Source organism: Synchiropus splendidus, chromosome 1 (assembly GCF_027744825.2).
Source record: "Synchiropus splendidus isolate RoL2022-P1 chromosome 1, RoL_Sspl_1.0, whole genome shotgun sequence".
Taxonomy (NCBI): domain Eukaryota; kingdom Metazoa; phylum Chordata; class Actinopteri; order Syngnathiformes; family Callionymidae; genus Synchiropus; species Synchiropus splendidus.
In genome coordinates this window covers 33,296,956-33,317,305 of record NC_071334.1, presented here as the reverse complement: position 1 = coordinate 33,317,305, position 20,350 = coordinate 33,296,956, and the positions used below count along the sequence as shown (strand labels likewise).

Sequence of the window (20,350 nt, the reverse complement as noted above, 5' to 3'; positions counted from 1 at the left end):
TTACTCTTGATTTCATTTGTGAACAGCAACCATATTTAATCTACTTACACGTGAACAAACCAAAACCTTGTGACATGACATGAAACCATGTGATCATCGCAAAAGTATTTGTCATCGAGAAGTCCAACCAGCAGTGAACCAGGTGCAAGTCATCGTCATCAAATTCACTAAAGAAAAAAATCTGTTGAGTAAATGGGAAAAACTGAATACAATTCAGAATAGATAAATATAATAAAAACATGTCTAAATATAATGGAATGAAAACTGCTTCAACAGGTGCTTTCATGGAAGGTTTTTTACTGTTGGGGAGGCAGCATCACTTTCTTTATATATATATATTTTTTATTTTCAAGAACTTCTCCATAGATTTGCAGCTGACAATTCAGTGACATACTACTACCACCAGATGTAGCTAATGTATTAAAATAGGCGTGAAACAAAAAAAACGGCAGTCCTCCAGGGGGCACTTGCGGACCATCTTCACACCTCGTGCAATGGTGGTATAGTGGTGAGCATAGCTGCCTTCCAAGCAGTTGACCTGGGTTCGATTCCCAGCCATTGCAAATTGCTCTGATGTGTGCTGAAGTTGACCTTCGTAGGGTTCTCTGTGTGATCACTATGGACCCTGGGGTGGGATCCAACTGCTCGATTAAGAACTGACCTGTCATGATGACACATCACAAAATTTATACACTCTGAAGGGAAACATGAGTCACCGACAGATCCTGGACCAGAGACGGAGCTGTAGTCTTCCATCAACCTGTAACTCTAACCCGTTTTTATGTGCACTATGTGCGTAGCCTTCTTTCCTCTTTTCTTCACTGTCTGTCAAGAGTATTTTGTATTTTGCATTTTATATTTTACATTTCATATTTATATTTTTGTTGTTTACAGAGCATGTTATGTTACGAAAAAGATTCTCTTGGGATGAATAAAGTTTTTCTGATTCTGACAACTTCAGTGAAGGAACTGAAGCTTCTAGAACCCAAATCGATTCTTAAAGGGAATCAATTATTGGCATTTCACTGTCTTTTAAAATGATATTGGACCCTTGCAGAACAAGTCAGTGTGTGTGCGTGGTAGTGACTGACACCATCATGACACAGTCTTTTCTCTGTCATTCTTCTTATTCAGTTGTCAACACACATGGTTGTTGCCTTGGTCATAAGTGCATTGCTTCGGTGTGTCTTATAATAAATGTAGTCTCTAATCTGATCAGTAAAGAAATCTGGACACATTACCGTAATTTCCGGACTATAAGCCGCTACTTTTTTCTCGTGGTCTGAACCCTGCGGCTTATAAAACGATGTGGCTAATATATTGATTTTTACAGGGATATTCCAATCAATCGGCCACCGATTATGAAAGGCTGAACTCGTTGTGATCTGTGAAAGCCGATCACTGCCTGTCATTGCTGGTCACAAAATCCGATCACATGTGACAGCAGCCGTTCTGATGAGGCACCGCCCGCGGTTTGTGATGCGTCTGCTCCTCCCTCCCGACTCGCCACTCGCTTGGCAACGGCGTGTCTAACGCGGAAGCTTTTTTCAGTCTGTCATGTCAAGTTTGCATCCTGCAGCACATGCACGTTAAAAGGCGTCAACGCCACGAATTCAATACGATATTTAAAACACCAGCACTTGACGGAGCACAGAGAGTTTTCTGGTGCTCATGAAAGTGAAACTAACGAACCAGCGGTCACTCGCGACACTCGCCGGTCTGAGCGTGACGTCCAGAACGCGAAGCATATTGCCCGAGAAATAATCATTAATTTCACCGCGCCAGATGAGCAGCCTTTCTCAGGTGTCGTTTTAAGACGGAATCAACCGGGACCAAATCCGCTGCAGTCTTGTGTGTGTCAGATGCAGCGTTGAATCGGTGAATCTGAAACGTTTGCAACCGTCCAGAGTGAGAACTTTCATGAAAGATGTTGAAGACAGCTGCTTCAGCTGAGTGCTCTCCCTGTCTCTCGGAGCATCCCGAGTTTTTACAGTCTAATGAGCATGCTCTTTGCTGGCAAAAATATTGAGCTTCGTCACATCAAACCGATGACATCACGGGCGTTTTATTTACCGTTAAAGCGCTCAAATTGCGCTGTTTTCGCCCGCGTGTCCGCAGCTCTGCTGACCCAGACGATGTACTGGAGGGTGAAAACAGCGCTTTCTGAACACTTTAGATGTGAGGAGTTCAGAACTGGAGTTCAGAACATTGGCAAGATTGTTTCATGAGTCAGTCTCGACACTGGACCCCGTTTTCAAAACTAGGATCGCTAGAAGTGATCCTCATGCATTTTCTGTGGCGCAGACAGCAACGGTGCACCCGCGGCTTATAGAGCGGTGCGGCTTATGTATGAACAAAATCCATTTCCCTTCTTGGATTTGGTGGGTGCGGCTAATATTCCGGTGCGCTCTGTAGTCCGGAAAATACGGTAGCAGTGACTTCAAATTGATTGCCTTATTTGAATACTGAGTTAGCTGAAGAAGAAGGACATAAAACAACATAAGATTTTAGAAGCAACCAACCTATAAATATCTGCAGGTGATTTATGAACAGTCCCCACACCCCAAACTTCATCTACAGGTCCAGTTTAACCACCGGTTATCTGGTCCGCTCTGACCTGTGTAGCTGAACAGAATGTTGCATTCTCTTAGATGTGTCCTCTATTATCCCATCTGCATGGCATGGGACATCTGTTAGATTGTCACTACCGTGACCTTCCTCTATCCACCTGTGGCTGCCTTGACTCTGTAGTTTTCAGTAGATGCCTCCAGTTTCTTCTGAATACATCTCCATTCTCTGTCATGGCAGTGTAAGATCTGGGTGCAACTTGTAATACAATGGCTCTTCAGGTCCCTCCATGCGAACCACCTCATTCTTCTGGAGAGGCTTCAGGGCGATGGCTGTACGACCATGACATGCCTTTTGTTTCTGTTGTAGTCGTTGAGTCTTTTTTCCACACATCCTCTTTGTGATCTGGTGCGTTTGTGATGTATATGAGGAGTGGAGCTGATTGTTATGCGCCTGTTCTAGAATTTAAATCTAGATCTAGAATTAAACTAGACCACCCTAGGAACGCACACAGGAAGTTAGAACTCTGACCCAAGTGCAATTTCAAAATAAAGGCCTTTTGAAAATCATGCATTTTGATGAATAACACTTTATTTATGATGATATTTTGAAATTTAGAAACATGCTGATAGAGCTCTAGATTCGACAACACAACTCTAATAACCCTAATAACGCAAGACAACCCCTAAACTATGTTTTAACCATTGAATATTGAATGTCGTGAAATGAAACACAAAACATCAAAACTGGGTTTCACGTTCACAGTTCATCGCTGAACTCTTCATGTTGAAGATGCTGATCAGAGCCCGACTCTCTTAGATCAACATGTGACGTCACATCAAACGGCCTCAAACACCTGATCAAGACATTGTGTGAGAACCGCCTCCCACTGCCGGTGGACACCGGCCACTGCAGACCCTCAACTCAAGAAGCTCACATGCAAAAACTCATGTCAGCAAGACAAAAGCCGTGTTTCTTCATCAGCGATGACGATGGTCACGTGATGAGTCTCACCTGAATTGGTCACCTGCTGGACGGAAGCGCTGACCAACAACAGCTGGAGGCAGAAGGTCCAGACCTGCTGAGGCACTTGCTCTCTGAGGACTTTCTGTTTGTCTTCCTCCAGCTAAGGGGGGTCGAGAACGTGACCCGGCATGTTCTCTCTGACGTATGTCTCTCTGTCTCTCTTCTCTCACTGCTGCTGAGTCAGCAGGTGCAGAAGTGAACCTGGGACCAACCATCTGGCCAAATGAAACGGCAAACTTCCTCAGAATCCTGTTGATCTCCCGTTAAAAAGGCTTGATGGAGTGAACACGGTTAAAATGAACCCAGTTTTGGGGCGAAGCACCAGAAAAAGAAGAGCAGGAAAAGGTGAGAAGTAATAATGACAGTAGTAATAGTGCGTCACGTGAGACATGAAGGCAGCAACATGCGAACAAAGCAGAGTTCATGAAGGATTCTAGTGGAGTGAGCTTCTGTGGTGAAACAGGACGCCTAGCTTCAGAGAAGATGACTTCCCATCCATGGAAATGCCACTGGAGCCTCACAGGTCTGTCTCTCACTCATCAGTCTGAGTGCATGGCAGAGAGCTGTACTGTGTTTACATGGGCACATATGTGAATGCAGCATGAATATGAGGAGAGTATTTTATTATTTTTGACTGAAGCAGAGGTGATTTTCTGGTGCGGCTTTGTGTCTGAACTTCTGGGAGGAGGAAAGAATGTCTCGAGCACTGTGGCTCTGCCTGCAGGTCGCCATCTCTCTCAGGTGAGGCAGAGCGCCGGTCATGACCCTGTCAACATGGCAAAGAAAAGACCTGGAGACACGCAAGGAAAACAGCAACATTGCAAATGTGAAGGTTGCCACCATACTGGAGCCAAGATTCAAGCACCTCAAGTGAGCTGAAAGGACTGAAGTTGGGAGGCAGCAACTTGCTGGAGGAGCAGGTGGCTGTTGCAAAGAACCCTATGGAAGAAAAAGCCCCAGAGCTCCAGAGGAAAAGGCTAGCCTGGAGACAGCAGAGGATTGTGGGTAACCAGCCTTGTTAGCATGACCTGAGGCTCTACAAGGGTTCTGACTGGACCGGCGTCAGCTGGTTCTGGATCAAAGTGTTGACCTCATGAAAGACTCAGCCATCAACTGCTACAGTTCCTGCTCCTGCTCACATGTCTGTGACTTCACTCTCACCCCTGGTGGACCCTGGCCACTCCAAAACCTCATGTCACAGCTAAGTGTGTGCAGAGTTCCAGGCAGGTTGTGTATTTTGTACCTCAAGAAAAGAAGAAGAAACATGATGTGGCGGTCCAAGGAAACACTGCAAGATGCTCAGTTGAGTGGAATTATTGAGGCTCCCAAGAGCCAGCATCAATGTTGAACTGCTTCCTGCCTTCATCGGTGGTGAGAGCCAGAGCTGCACATTCTGGGCTCAGCAAGACAAAGTCATGGTGAAGGCTTTGGTGGAAGGAACACAAATTCGAACCCTGGTCTGCATCTGCATGTGCGTCCTGCAACTCACCCCTCAATGGTTCTGTCTGAGGCTGGAGGGGGCGTGGCCTTGAGATGATAGACAGGTGGCTGAAATGAGAGGAATGAGGTTGATTTGGGGAAACCTGAATTTGGGGCAGCGCTAACAGCTTGTGAGCTCATCCTCCTGGTGTTTCCCCATGTACATATGAGAACAAGCGCAGTTCCGAGAGTCTCCAGCAGACTTGTGGGTGTACCCATGATCTGAGGGATGAATGCGAGCGGTCACTTTCTCAGCTGTTGGGTCTGTGTGTGGGAGTGGTTTATCTGTGTTTGTGGTGACCAATTCTTGACAAAACACTGTCCTTGTCGAGACCATATGCCACTGTGGGGCCCCTTATTGACAATTCGACACTTGTGTTTTTGTTGTTGTTGTATATGTTGTATTTTATACATGGTTCAATGTTGTATGTTTAGTGACATTTCAATCCTCTGTATGCAATGCATATGGCAGAATTGACAATAAACACTACCTTAACATTACCCTTTTGTCGGACCCCGCAAGGCTCAGCCTCGATTTGAGGATGAAGACTTCAAAATAACGGGGATATTCTAACTGGTTCAAGTTTGGTTCAGAGTCCTGGTTCAAGTGAGCCGTGTGTTTTGGATGGTTAGGTTTATGGGGAGAGGCTGGGGAAAGGGTGATGGTCCCCACAAGGATAGAGAGACAAACGTGTGTGTCCGTCAGACTGGCTCATGGTCTCTGGCAACACACACACATTAGAGAAACACTAACTGAACCAGAGACTCATGAGTCCGTGACTCAAAGAGGCGGCTGCTCCTCCGGTGGGCGTGGCCTCGGGAACTCATGCGTGCGAAGTGCGGGAAGAAGCGCTGAACTTACTGCAGGAGGTGAGGATTCGAACCTGCGAGCTCACAGCGCCCTCTCCTCCCTTGCTCAGCGCTTGCACCTCGATGATGTAGGCCCCACCCTCGGGCAGCAACAGCAGGGTGAAGTCGTGGATGGTTTGAGTCACCTGACTGAGGCTCTGCCCCTCCTGTCTGAGTATCACCTGGAGAATATCAAGTCGGAGCGCCGTCAGACCATAAACACTCATTCAGAACTGTCGGGAGAACCAGAGACCTCTGAGCACTCTGGTTAATCCCACCCTTGAGTGACAAAGAACTGGACGGACCTCCAGAAGAAAACTGGAGTCTTGGGTTCAGAAACACTTTATTCAACATTGAAGAGCAAACCAGAGTCAACAACACGGAGGAATCCTTCTTTCGGATCCAAGATCTACAGACGATCAGCAGACGGACAGATCTCCAGCTCCTCCACAGGTGCTGGGCTCTGCTCTCTCCTCCTGCCCCTCCACACAACGCTCCCCACAACACCAACAACACACAGCATCATCAGCACCACAGCACTGAGCAGCACAAACCTCAGCAGGTGGGGATCCACCTCTGGCTCTCTCAGCTTCACCAGGGTCTCAGACCTGAACACACAGAGGTCACCTCTCATCACCACACACCAGACTTGTCCACTGTCCTGCAGAGAGACGTTCCTGATCACCAGGCTGCTGTTAGAGAGATCCATGTTGTCTAGTCCTCCATCCTCAGTAACAACAAAGACTCTTCCGTCAGTTCTGTTGGACCTCCTGAACCATTGAACCCCATCGGGCTGATTCCAGTCCCCACAGTGGAGAGTGAGGTTCTCCCCCCCAGTGAAGTGCTCCACAGCCGGAGGCTCAGGCTCAGGACACACATACAGGGAATAAGTGCCATCATCACTGCTTCGACAGCTGTAGTCACCAGTGTGGCCCAACGTCAGAGATGGAAACAGCAGGGTGGAGTTCGGACTCTCTGTGAAATTCCAGAGCGAATTCGTCATTCCCCACCGGTTTGTTTCGTTTCCTCCGCCGTGGGAACAGTTCAGCTCCAGACTCTCTCCCACCGAGCGTAGGATGTACTCTGGTGGAACCAAGATAGTGTAACTTTTCAGTGTCACACAGCTCAGCTGGTCCTTCTCCAGGCAGAAATATTTGTTGAACAGAGAAAGACTGTGACCCGTGACACGAAGAGATGCCCTCCTCTTCATCGCTGCTGACCATGTTTGATCGGTTTTCAGAGTTAATTCCCAGTTATCTGTTCTGTGGTTCGTACGTTCTGTGGCCCAGTGGACACTCTGGTTTGGTCCCATCGCGTCACAAGTCAGCTCCACTGTCTGTCCAACAGCCAACCACAGATTTTGATCTGTAATGTGTTCGTCACAGACGAGGAGAGTGTAGTTCCTCCTGAGTGTGACGCTGCCCTGAGTCCAGCACTGCTCCTCGTACTGACCCGAGTCCGAAACACTCACGCTGTACATTCCCAAATAACGCCAGTTAAAAATGCTGCGCTGAGCTACTGAGGTGTTCCACAGAAGTTCTGTCTGCTCACCGGTCCATTTAGAGGCCCAACAAAAGTCAGCTGTCTCATCCAACGAGAAGTAATGTGGTCTCCCGGCTCTCTGGAGCACGTCGGCGAGGATTATGGAGATGAGCGCCAACAGCAACAAGGTCTCAGCAGCCCCAGTCATGGCTTGATGACCCTCGTCTCACCACCGGAGCAGCTTCTCCCTGCTCCATACGGAGCAAATGTGGGGAAGAAAAACAATGTCCTCGCCAAAGGCTGTGTAATTCTTGGAAGAGAGCACAGGAACGTTCCGCCCTTTTGGAATATGACGGTCTGAGTGTGTGTGTGTGGGAGAGAGTTTTTTTTTCTTTCTTTCTTGGCCATGTGAGAGCAGAGGAGTGTGTGTAGGGATGATCTATCTCCGCTTAGTTAGAATGTCTTGACAAGGCCTGAAGTTCAGGAGGAGAACTGTTGAAGGAAAGAGGAGGGCGCGGCAGAGAAAACTGGAAGACAGAAGGACAGAGTTGCACTGGGATCTGCAGTGAAAGAGGAAGAAAGAAAACAAGGCGAAATAGAAGAGATGAAAAGTGAACGTTCAGCATCTGATAAAAGCAGAGTAAGTGTGGTCCACAGCAGGGCAGATTCATTCAGCCATTTCATTAGTTGAGATTCCAAATGAATCTAATAGTAAGTCTGTGGGTGGGGTCTGAGCAACGTTTGGTAGTGGAGGATCCAGGGGAGCTGGCCGCATCATCCCTGCCCATCCTGGGTGTCCATATGTACCATGACCATAGGGACAAATCAGGCAAGGAAAGTCAGTCCTGCAGCGGGTCGTGAGGCTCAGCAGGACCAGGGACTGAAGTCCGCTGACGATGGACAGAAGATGATGTCGGCTGCCGGGGATCTGATGAGTGGATGAGGCGGAGGAGAGAAGGGGACGCTTCCTTGAGTGACAAGGAACTGCTCTGGCCTCCAGGAGAAAACTGGAGTCTTGGGTTCAGAAACACTTTATTCAACATTGAAGAGCTAACCAGAGTCAACAACATGGAGGAATCCTTCTGAGCAGCACCAACCTCAGCAGGTGGTGATCCACCTCTGGCTCTCTCAGCTTCACCAGGGTCTCTACGGTGCTACGGTTCTGTTGGACCTCATGAACCAGCGAACGATAACAGTCGGATTCCTGTTCCCACAGTGGAGAGTGAGGTCCTCCCCCTCAGTGAGGAGCTGCACTGCAGGAGGCTCATGCTCAGGACACACATACAGGTGATAACTGTCACGACCAGCATCACCAAGGTCCACACCGGTACATACACCTGTGTGGGCCAACGTCAGAGATGGAAACATCAGAGTGGAGATGAGACTCTCTCAACAGACCTCAGTGAATTCCACATCCTCCACCTGTGTGTTTGGTTCCTGCTGGCGTCAGAACAGTTCAGCTCCAGACTCTCTCACCAGCGCAGGATGTCCTCTGGTGAGACTACAACAGGGAAACGGCTGTGAAGGTGGCAACTGACCTGCTGCTTCTCCAGACAGTAGTAGGCGATGATGTAACTACCAGGTCTGTCAGCAGTGACCAGGAGGGAAGGTTTCTTCGCCAGCAGCTGGAGTTGGTGCCCCCGAGGTGTTCCATCGTCTACTGAAAATAATCCAACTGTTCTGCCTTCCCAATAGGCCCACTGAACACTGGTTCGACCCCATCATAGCTCAGCTCCACTGTCTCTCCAACATTCAGGGTCACAGTCTCATGAAACCTAATTTTCTTTGTGTCACATATGAGGAGCGTGGAGTTTCTGTCTATTGTCACTCTGCCCCGAGTCCAGCACTGCTCCTGATACTGACCCGAGTGGGAAGCATCCAGAGGGCATAACTGGTAATAATAGGAGCCAGTAGGAAGCGATGTTTCCACCCTGCTGGCTGGAGCACGTCGGCGCGGATGACGGAGATGAGCGCCACCAGCAGCAGGACGTCTGCTTCACAGAAAACCCAGACCACCATAAACAGTGGCTAAATTATAGCTGCAGCTAACAACAGCCACCTGGATTTGTCGATGCTGACCCACAACCGCACCATGAACACACGGCAGTAACCGGTCGCTAACAAATTAGCACAAACTGTTGGGGTGGATCCAAGTTACGACAAGTTCCATGTCACTCTTGTGTAACTGAAGAAGCTTTTTTGTAGCATATGTTATTAAATATGAATGTCGCTGCACGCAAGATAAATGGAACATGCGGCTCTGTACTACGCACAGTATTGTGTTATTTATTTGTGGAGTGAAAATGTAGTTGCAAACTTTGACTTTCGGTCGCAGCCATCCCAGCGAGCCGGGTTGAGGGGCCGGGGCACCGAGGACAACAACAATCTGTTGGTGACTGAGTCTCTGAATGGTTTGGATGGTGGGAGAAAACCAGAGTGCCCAGAGGAAACATGCTCGGGGGCAACACCAAATGTAGCATCACAGTGTGCAGCTCTGTAGCCGGAGGCGTGGCTCAGCTCCTCCTGCTGTCGAGCCACCAGTGAAGTCTGTGAAACATCCGCGAGATCTTCCTATGCTCTGCAGGGGCTCGGCGCAAAAGCAAATGGAGCGATATCAGCCAGGTGACGGTCGCCGTAGAGGCAGAACCGGCAGAAGAGGCCCACGTTCGTGCTCCGTCCTCTTCAATCTCCGTCTCCACTGATCACTAACAACCTCCCCATTTCATTCTGAAGGCTTTTAGCAAGAAACAGTGCGTAACAAAGTACTTGACAAATCAAATTGATCAGAGAAGCGTGACGCGGTGAGTCCCACGACCAGTGCCAGGGCTTTAGCAGCTCCCCGGCAGAGGAACACAGAACCGTGACCCAGATTCTGAAGCTGACCAATGGGCGGATGGATCTCATCGCGTTTAAACAGCGGAGCTATTGTGGTTGTTGGGCTCAGACACATCCCCGCAAACCCAACAACAGCAAGTCTCTGATCTGCTTCAACAGCTTCTCATTACATGACCAGCACATGAACCTCAAAGCTCCTGGAGAGCTACAGAGAGTGGGAGGACAGCGAGACACTAAAGAAACAATATTTTGTTGATGGTCAGAACAGCCATTCGGCACAAGCCCCTCCCCTAAACGCACCGGCACTCCTGTGCATGGCGACTCCGCTGTAAACCGACTTCATTGTATCTTCACTTCATCTCAGCCCCTCCCCTGGAGCTCAGTGAGGAGGGACCAAACGTTTGTTTCGTAATGTGAGTATTGACTCAGGTGAGTCCCAGCTCTCACCATAGTGAGTCCTTCTCACTCATGCTCAAACCAAGTCAGACACGCACCAATAAGAAGACAGGAAGTCACTCCAACTCATTTCAAAGCAAGCATGGTCCTACAGACCTGAGTGAGTCACTGGGGATATCTCACGGAGCAAAGGAGTCCCAGACATCAGAATCAGAATCACAATCAGAATTCAATTTATTGCCATGGTCAGTGGGGAGCCCACCAACTAGGAAAGTGTTTTGGAATAAAGTGCTGACTAAAAAAAAAAAATAATAATAATAATAAAAATAAATTAATAAAAAATTGAATAAATAAATAAATAGAATAACAACAAGGCTGTTCATGAATTCAACAGTCTGACGGCCGAGGGGAAGAAGCTGTTCCTGTGACAGGAGGTTCTGGTCTGGATGGACCGTAGCCTCTGGCCATGAGGGAAGAGGAACAAACAGTCCATGTCCAGGGTGAGAAGGGTCGGCTCTGATCCCACCTGCACGTCTCTGGGTCCTGGAGACATACAGGTCCTGAAGAGGTGGCAGGCTGCAACCGATCACCTTCTCAGCAGAAGGTAGACGGCAGCTCTGCTAATGTCTACAGCACCAATGTGCATGGAATCTTCACATCACTGAAATATAATAAAGGCCTGTACAACCAAGTTTCTAATACTGGATTTACTTGATGTTCAGTGAAGGACATATGAGGTTCCATGGTGTAATGGTAATGGAGGTTTCCTCTTGCTGCATTTTCTACTGGCAGGAGCTTTATGAAGGAATGTCCAAGAACCACTCCAAAGTCTGAAAACTCTCATGGTTCCATGGTGTAATGGTCAGCACTCTGGACTTTGAATCCAGTGATCCGAGTTCAAATCTCGGTGGAACCTCAACTCAACTTCCTTCGAAGGGACCCAAACGTGTCCCTATTACTTACGACAAAAATTGTTCTACCCAGATACGACTGTTCACACACCACAAGAGCCATGTTCAAGAATATTTCATGAGGTTTTCATTACTCTCCGTACTTGATCTCTAAAGGTACTTTCACACCGAGCGACACAACTGATTTGCATATAAAGTCAATGGAGTTGGGCGTTTGACGGCGATCAGCGGCGACCAACATGGACACGACTGGAGTGTGCGACGCTAGGTGATTTGAGCTACATACGGCGATTCTCAAGACTACTCAAGATGACACAACTGGGCTACTGCGACTGCGGTTGTTTACATGCAGACTTTCCGCCGTCCTGTCGAGAGTGGCACAAATTGTGCATTTTTTAATTTCCACCGGAACATAAATAGGAAGAATCTTGTCCGGAGGGAAAGTTCGCCACAACGGTGGCGTTCCTGGTGAGTTAACACCTTTATTTACCTAAGTTTACTAAACGCAATGTCCACCGAGTTTACGAGGCGAATGTACTGCTGCGACTGTAGAAACTACGTCTGTATGGCGACGGGATAAATAAGTACTGTTTCTGATTTAATTTAATTCAGATGAGACGTGCTGAAGGCTCTGTTTATATGAGGGGAGGATGGCGATCGAGGAGCTGAGTGGTCAGTGGCATCTACTGTAGTGCCGTGAAGTGAGCGTTCTTCACCGTCCTCTCTCTTCTGGAGCCCTTCATCTCCAAGAGAGACCTCGGCCAACATGACTGGAGAGGCAGCTGCAGCAGCAGCAAGGTAGCAGGTAGGTTTGTACGTTCATTTAGTGGTGACATTCTGAATACTAGCTAAATATATAAATATAAAAACGTATGTAGCTTTCTGTATTGCTTTTTTCAGTATAGCTAGTACAATAATGTAATCACGCTATGTGAGAGGAGGAGGATGGATCCACTCATGATGTTGGTGATGATGAGGAGGAGGATGGACCTTCCTCTGCCTCACCTGCTGCTGCTGCATCTCCTCCACCTAACACTGGCCCCTCCTCATCCACTGCTGCTCCTGATGTATGTAGACATAGCATTTTCTAGCATTGTTCTGTTTTTGTTATTAAATGTTCTCCATCATTCAAGCACTGTCATAGTGACATGACTTGCTTTAGGTTAACTATTGCTGTCCTATACAGATTTTATTTATTTGTACTCATCACTATCACTATTGAACTCAACTTCCATTATGTGCAGGACACCGATGGAAGAGACCTCCAGAGGAAGGTGTCACCAGATGCTGAAGCTGAGCTCAAACATCTACTAATGTACTCCCTCCACAAACCCAGCTCAGAAGAAGGGACAGTTTTCAAGGTCCTCGTTCCTTCCAGGTTCCACATAAATGTAAAATGTACATGCTACTTTACTAAGCAAAACAACAGCTGACTGAAATTTGGATCATTTGGATCCTTCATTTATTTTCTTTGTATCCACAGTCTCATTAAAGAACCAGACGCCGCCTCACTTCCTCCGCCTCTCTTGACCCTCGTCCCTCCGGGAAAGATCCTTCAAAACAGACCTACGTAGTTCACTTCAAGTTTGACTCTGATTCTGCATGTATTGAACGAGTATAAATGAATGAGTTACTTTATTTTTGCAAATAAAGTGTTTGACAAAAAACACAGCTTTGTTTTATTGCAGAGATGAATTATATATGCAAGGACCTATCTGCAACAAAAACATGTGTGGTCTGTGGCTGAAGTCCTCTGGTCAGCTCCTGGAAGTGGACGGTCACACCAACATGGAAGCAGTTGGTGATGAGTCTCCTGTTCCCAAAGACCTGCAAAATATAAAACATGGATATGTAAACATACAGTATATATGTTGGTGACAATTGAACAAAGTACACATCAACCATACAACAGTATATCAACTCACAGAATAAATAGTTTGATCACAATGCATTTAACTGTTGCATTCATTGATTACCACAAAGTGGCCCTAACTGAAAAGACTCAAAGAAAATATAAATATTATTTCAAATACTCTAGTTTTCGTATATAAATTATTGACGATGTCAGATTACGTATCTCCGAAAATTACTTCAAGCACACAGCAGATACGACCGCGGAGTTGATGAATTGATGACAGTTCAGAAAGACTTGGACACAAGTCCGCGTACATAACGACACATCGAGCTGCTTACCGAGGACAGACCGCGGGCACTTGGTGTCCTGTATTCGGCCACTGATCCGGACCAACAGATCGTCCAACTCGCGGTGGTTCCGCCTGAAGTACCGCTGGAAGCGGCCGTATCCCGGTGACGCTGCTGGAGGAGGAAAGTAAATTCACCAGTGTGAGCGGCTCTGGCGAATGCTACGAACCAAGAGACGTCTCTTTTTCCATTTTTTCATTAAATAAGTAGCAAGCACCGGCTGCGCCATCTTCAATCCACGGTCCACAACCTGTGACCACGCCCCCCGGTGACTGACCTAATTTGGCGACGTGTTCGATCCGGGCAGGTGGCAACTACTCACTACCTGAGCAAGCTACCTGCTACTGACGTCTGGCAGTTCGGTGTGAACGTACCTTTATGCAGCTGGATTCAGAGTGCAGACCACTACTCCGTGGAACCAGTCATGTTGACTTTGGAGTGGTTCTTGGACCGGCCTTTGTAAAACTGGTGTCATAAATCCTGCCGTCTTGACAAAGTGTCTAAAATCAATGTTTCACCAGTGAGGCACTGCTGGGATTTGAATAAAAACCTTTTGGTCTTAGACATCCAGTTGAGAAATGAAAAAGTGATGAACAATTCCAGAACGTGGATCCTGTGGTGGATGGTGGTGAGTGACACCTTCAGGACACCTTCAGTCAGTGTGACGCCAAAGTTCCAGGACATGAAAATTGACGTTCCACCGAGATGTATACTCAGATCACAGGATTCAAAGTCCAGAGTGCTGACTATTACACCATGGAACCATGAGGGTTGTTGGGCTTTGGAATGGTTCTTGGACATTTTGTAAAAACCTAACCTTATCTTGTCGAGTCATCTGTGAGCCGCTGTTTAGCACCTGGGTCTGTTTATCTGAGCCAACCATGTCAGAACTGTCTGGCCAGACTTCAGACCCAGCTATAGTTGCTGGCTTACAGAAGGCTTTAGGCTCACAGGGCACCAGGATCGCGACTCTCGAGAGGGCTACCCAGAGTGTCCTGGAGCAGCTGTAGGTTGTTTCAGCTGCTCTTAAGCACTTATCGGCCTCACCTGCTGGAGCTGACGCTCCTGCCTCAGTCCCAGCAGTGGCTTCTGCAGCTGTCCCTGGCCACTCCGTTATCGGCGCACGGGAACCAACCATCCCCACTCCAGAGGTTTATGGCGGTAAGCCGGGCTTCTGCAGAAATTTCCTCATTCAATGCTCACTTGTGTTCGAATTACAGCCATCCCATTTCCAGACGGATCGAGCCCGTATAGCTTTCATCATTAACCTCCTGCGTGACAAGGCCAGCCAGTGGGCGGTTTCTCTCTGGGAGTCAGACTCTCCACTCTTGGGGAGTTACCAGCAGTTCTCCGCAGAGATGAGGCGAGTATTCGATGCTCCTTTTAAGAGCGGTCCTACCGCGTCTAGACCTCTCATGTCACTGACACAGGATTCTCTCAAAGAATCTGTTTCTCAGTTCTCCATTCGTTTCCGCATCGCTGCCGCCGAGTCAGAATGGAACGAACCTGCCTCAATGTCTGCCTTCACTAGCGGCCTTTCTTGTACTTTTCTCCAAGACGAGCCTAACTCACTGGAGGAGCTAATTAACCTAGCCATTCACATGGACAACCGCATACGAGAACATCTCAGAGAGAAGGGTCTCACACGTCCTGTGGTAGGGTCAGTTCAGTTTTCTCCACCTGATATTAGCACCCAGCCCAAGTCTGTAACTATGGATGATCACTCTGATCCCATGCAGGTGGGGAGAACACGACTAACCCCGAAGAAGCGCCAGCTCCAAATTTCGAAGGGTCTGTGCATATACTGTGGTCTGGTGGGTCACTTCATTCGTGCTTGTCCGGTTCGTCCCAGGGGCCCTCGTCTTCCTCCCGTCCCTCATAAAGAGGTCAGTGAATTTCAACTCACAAGAGTGGGTAGAATAATTTTTGCGGCCTCACTCCGTGAGAATGAAAATTGTACCTCTGTAGAAGCATTTATCGACTCTGGCGCTGACGATAACTCAGTTGACGCAACCTTTGCTGAATCTCTGTCCCTGTCTCTCGTCAGTCTGGACACTCCCCGCTCCCTGTTGGCGATTGATGGCAGTCCTCTTCCCCAAGTCACGCACAGCATCGCTCCCCTGACCCTCACATTATCTGGCAACCACACAGAGGTGATTTATTTCCTTGTTCTTCCCGCTTCCTCATCCCCTTTGGTACTCGGTTTTCCCTGGCTGTCTGTCCACAACCCTCAGATTAACTGGACCCGTTCCAAGATTTCTGGATGGAGTCCTCACTGTCCCTGCCACTGCCTCAGGTCCGCAGCTAACACCACACTCCTTCGTCCCCCCCTCCTCTTCCACCCCCTGACCTCTCTCAAGTACCCACTTGTTACCATGACCTAGGAGAGGTTTTTAGTAAGAATCAGGCGCTCTCTCTCCCTCCCTACGATTGTGCCATCGATCTGGTCCCCGGGGCTCCTTTCCCTTCCAGCAGATTATATAACTTAGAAGGACGGGTCACTCCATCCCCGTATTGATTACCGGGGTCTAGACCAAATAACTATTAAAAATCAGTATCCGCTTCCGCTCATTGATCCCTCATTCGAACCCCTGAACAAAGCTACCTTCTTCACTAAGCTTGATCTCAGAAACGCATACCATTTAGTCCGAATACGGGAGGGAGACGAATGGAAGACTGCTTTCAAGACGCCTCTGGGACGTTTCGAGTATCGGGTTATGCCTTTTGGCCGCACTAACGCCCCGGCGGTGTTTCAGGCCCTCATAAATGACATCTTGAGAGATATGATCAATCACTTTGTTATGTTCCATGTCTTCTTGTGCTTGTATTTTGTTATTTCCTGTCTGTTTTCCTTTTCCTTTGTTTGCCCCAGCTTAATGGCAGCTGGAGCTAATTCGATGATCAGGCTGCTATTTCATTTTCCATCCCTAAATGTACTCGTAAAATTTCTGAATATTCTTCCATCACCAGTAAATCTATCACCTGAAGTTGGTGGGTTCTCATTGTCGAAATCCTGAACATCACCTCTGGTTTCCCAAAGTTCATCATGACACCTGATAACGTTCCAAAACTATCACCTGAGAGACAGGTTCCACCAAGACTTGAACTTGGATCACTGGATTCAGACTCCAGAGTGCTGACCATTACACCATGGAACCTCGTCTGTCCTTCAGTGAATGATATATATGAACGTGGTTACAGTAGCAATGACTGTATGCATGACGTCATTTGGAAGATACACAGACTGTAAACCTCTAATATATTCTGACAAGTGGAGGTTTAAAATAAAAACTTTTTGATTATTGTCAGTGGGCGCCACTCAGTGGCGAAAACTTAATTCAACAGTTATGAAGTCAATATGTTTTGTGTGAAGGTACTGTCCTAAGATCAATGTTTATTTTCTGTTCTCATGCTTACATATTCATCTATATGAATATATAAACAGTCTTCGTATTTATGTATTCACAAGTGTTTATTCAATTTTGCAGGTATCTTGCAACTGGAGATTCCTTCAGGACCATCGCCAACAGCTTCCGTGTTGGTGCGTCAACTGTCCAAGGAACTGTCCCAGAAGTTGCAGCTGCCATTTGGGATTGCCTTGTGGGGGAGCTCATGACTGTGCCCTCCACAGCCGAGTGGCAGTCCATTGCTCAACAATTTGAAGAGCAATGGAACTTTCCTCTTTGCTGCGGGGCCCTGGACGGGAAACACATCATCATGAAATCCCCACCAAACTCAGGGTCTCTTTTTTACAACTACAAGGGAACTTTTTCTCTAGTTCTCCTTGCAGTTGTAGACTCCAAATACTGCTTCCGAGTGATTGATGTTGGTGGGTACGGGAGAAGTAGCGATGGAATCGCCGTATGTAGCGTTGCACACCCCAGTCGTGTCGCTGTCATGTTGGTCGCCGCTGATCGCCGTCAATCGCCCAACCCTTTGACTTTGTATGCAAATCAGTCGTGTCGCTCACGGAAGTCGCGTTTGGTGTGTACGTACCGATAGGATGTACACAGTGTAATAAAATACACTTTTTCCGTTGTTGGCAGGATTCGAACCTACGCGGGGAAACCCCAATGGATTTCGAGTCCATCGCCTTAACCACTCGGCCACAACAACATGTTTAACCAGAGTTATAGGACTCCTTTCCACTGCTTGTCTGAACATCCATTGCAAACCATTCCAATCTTGAGCTACGTTCCAATTTCTTCCTTAATCCTCCACCTCAAATTTAGGTTTATTACTTTGTAATACTCACGAGACGCAATTACGTCCCCTTCATTTTCACTGCAAAGGTAAGAGTTTGTGTAACAGATTCCGGAATAAAAGAAGAATAACCAACGTCAAAAGGCCTCTTAGATTAAAAGTCTAATTTATATAGCTATGATAAAACTTTCAGATTAAATAGAAAGTTTTGGTCTCGGAGATCAAGTGTGCAGTGCAATGAAGTTGTGGAATGTGGCTTCTGTTGGGAATTGTGGTGTGTGAACAGACGAGTGGTGGGCCTCATCAGGAACGACGACGAGTCCAACTGCCGGAGTGAGGTGAGCCGCCTGGTCCAGTGGTGCGATGACAACAACCTTCGCCTGAACGTGGAGAAGACCAAGGAGATGGTGGTGGACTTCAGGAGACGCCCTGTCCTGCATCCCCCGCTTCTCATCGCTGGTGCCGCAGTGGAGCAGGTCACCAGCACCAAGTTCCTGGGTGTTCACATTTCCCAGGACCTGACCTGGAACACCAACACCACAGCACTGGCCAAGAAAGCCCAGCAGCACCTGTACTTCCTGCGGAAGCTGAAGAGAGCCGGAGTTCCGTCCTCCATCATGTGCACCTTCTACAGAGGCACAATCGAGAGTGTTCTGACCAGCTGCATCACAGTGTGGTTCGTCTCATGTACCATCGCCTGCCGCAAGACCCTGCAGCATGTGGTGAAGACTGCTGAGAAGATCATCGAGGTCCCTCTTCCATCCCTCCTGGACATCTACAAGACTCGCCTCACTCGGAGAGCCCTGAGGATCGCAGGAGACCCCACACACCCATCGCACCGCCTCTTCACGATGCTGCCATCAGGGCAAAGGTTCCAGAGTCACCGCGCACGAACTAGCAGACTGAGAGACAGCTTCATCCACCAGGCTGTCATGATGCTGAACTCCCTTCCTGCTCTGCCCCCGGGTCTGCACCAGGCACTTTTGGCTCCATCCACAGAGGCAGAGGATGTTGCCATGCTGCCATGAGCTAGGTGCTCCTCCCGGTGGTTGATGGACTGATGTGACGATTTTTGTTGCATGTATCCTGCTGTCTGTGATCTTTATGTTGTGTCTGTGATCTTTATGTTGTCTGTGATTGTATGTCGTGTCCAGGTCTGTGAGAACAGATATTTCATCCATGCTATATGTCTTGTACTGTAGCATATTTGACAATAAAGTTACCTTACCTTACCTTACCGTACGAGTGGCTCGAACAATATATGGCATCAGTTACAGGAAGAGCTTTCGTCAACATATCAGTGTGACTCCAAAGCAAGTTTCAGGACATGAAAACTGAGGCTCCAAAAAGGTTTGAACTCAGATCACTGGATTCAAAGTCCAGAGCGCTGAGCATTAGTGTTGTGGAACTTTGGAGTGGTTCTTGGACATTCCATCATAAAACTCTTGCCAGTATAAATGCAGCGAGAGGAAACCTCATGGTCCAATGCTTTCTCATGAACACTTCAAAGGAAACACATGAAAGTGAACTTAAAGCATTAGAATAGAATATAAAAATGTTCATAGCAGAGGATGGTTTCGATCCATCGACCTCTGGGTTATGGGCCCAGCACGCTTCCGCTGCGCCACTCTGCTTCCATCAGACAACACTGAGCTAGTATCCATGTGGAGGAACGCAGCTCTTGTCATGTAAACTGTTCCTGCCATTCACTGGCATCAACAGCACAAAATGGCGGTTACTCACATAACCCAGGTTCTATGAATATGTGTGTAGCCCTCTAACGGCCTTCGCAATTGGTTAATCCACATCGAGGCACTGGCCTCGGCCTGACACTTCGACAGATTGGCTCTCGCCCCAGGAAGGCGCCACCCACCGCGTATAAATCTCCCCTGCTCCTGCCGCTCTGCTGATTTTGGAACTCAGCAGAAAGAGGCCTGCTGGGCAGCCAGTTAGAGGGCTACGCACATATTCATAGAACCTGGGTTACGTGAGTAACCACCATTTCTATTTCATATGTGCTCCGCCCTCTAACGGCCTTCGCAATTGGTTAAAAACCTCAGCGAAGGCCGTAGGGATTAGTTCACTCCCAGCAAGGCCTTACAGGAGACCTGACAGGAAAGAACAAATCAATGACCAGAGGGTCCAACCGTGGTCGAAGATCCCTGGACAGACAAAACGGTGTGAGCCACCGAAGTGTCCGTCATGTCTCTCAGAACTATAACAAAGGTCGAAGCAGATGACCAAGAAGCAGCTTGGCAAATGTCTTCCATAGAAGCACCTCCGAAGAGTGCAGCAGATGAGGAGACGGCCCTGGTTGAATGAGCCCTGAGGCCCTCAGGGGCCACAGAGCCTTCGGCCTTGTATGCAGCAGAAATGGCCATACAGACCCAGTGGGCAAG

General features: G+C 48.0%; 1 protein-coding gene and 4 non-coding genes across 5 annotated transcripts; 2 read left to right on the top strand and 3 right to left on the bottom strand.

Moving 5' to 3' along the window:
• The first annotated feature begins 491 nt into the window (after positions 1-491).
• Positions 492-563, top strand: trnag-ucc (transfer RNA glycine (anticodon UCC)). Its single transcript has one exon. It is a non-coding gene; the product is annotated as a tRNA-Gly (tRNA).
• A 5,706-nt stretch (positions 564-6,269) lies between these two features.
• LOC128750662 (tyrosine-protein kinase-like otk) lies at positions 6,270-7,675 on the bottom strand. Its single transcript, XM_053851057.1, has 2 exons — positions 7,474-7,675; positions 6,270-7,005 (listed from the first exon to the last, which is right to left on the bottom strand). The coding sequence occupies exons 1-2, from the start codon at positions 7,610-7,612 to the stop codon at positions 6,332-6,334; spliced, it is 813 nt and encodes a 270-aa protein (XP_053707032.1). The 5' UTR covers positions 7,613-7,675; the 3' UTR covers positions 6,270-6,331.
• Positions 7,676-11,479: 3,804 nt separating this feature from the next.
• On the top strand, positions 11,480-11,551 carry trnaq-uug (transfer RNA glutamine (anticodon UUG)). Its single transcript has one exon. It is a non-coding gene; the product is annotated as a tRNA-Gln (tRNA).
• A 5,283-nt stretch (positions 11,552-16,834) lies between these two features.
• Positions 16,835-16,906, bottom strand: trnaq-cug (transfer RNA glutamine (anticodon CUG)). The gene has a single exon. It is a non-coding gene; the product is annotated as a tRNA-Gln (tRNA).
• Positions 16,907-17,782: 876 nt separating this feature from the next.
• Positions 17,783-17,864, bottom strand: trnas-cga (transfer RNA serine (anticodon CGA)). The gene has a single exon. It is a non-coding gene; the product is annotated as a tRNA-Ser (tRNA).
• Positions 17,865-20,350: the final 2,486 nt, after the last annotated feature.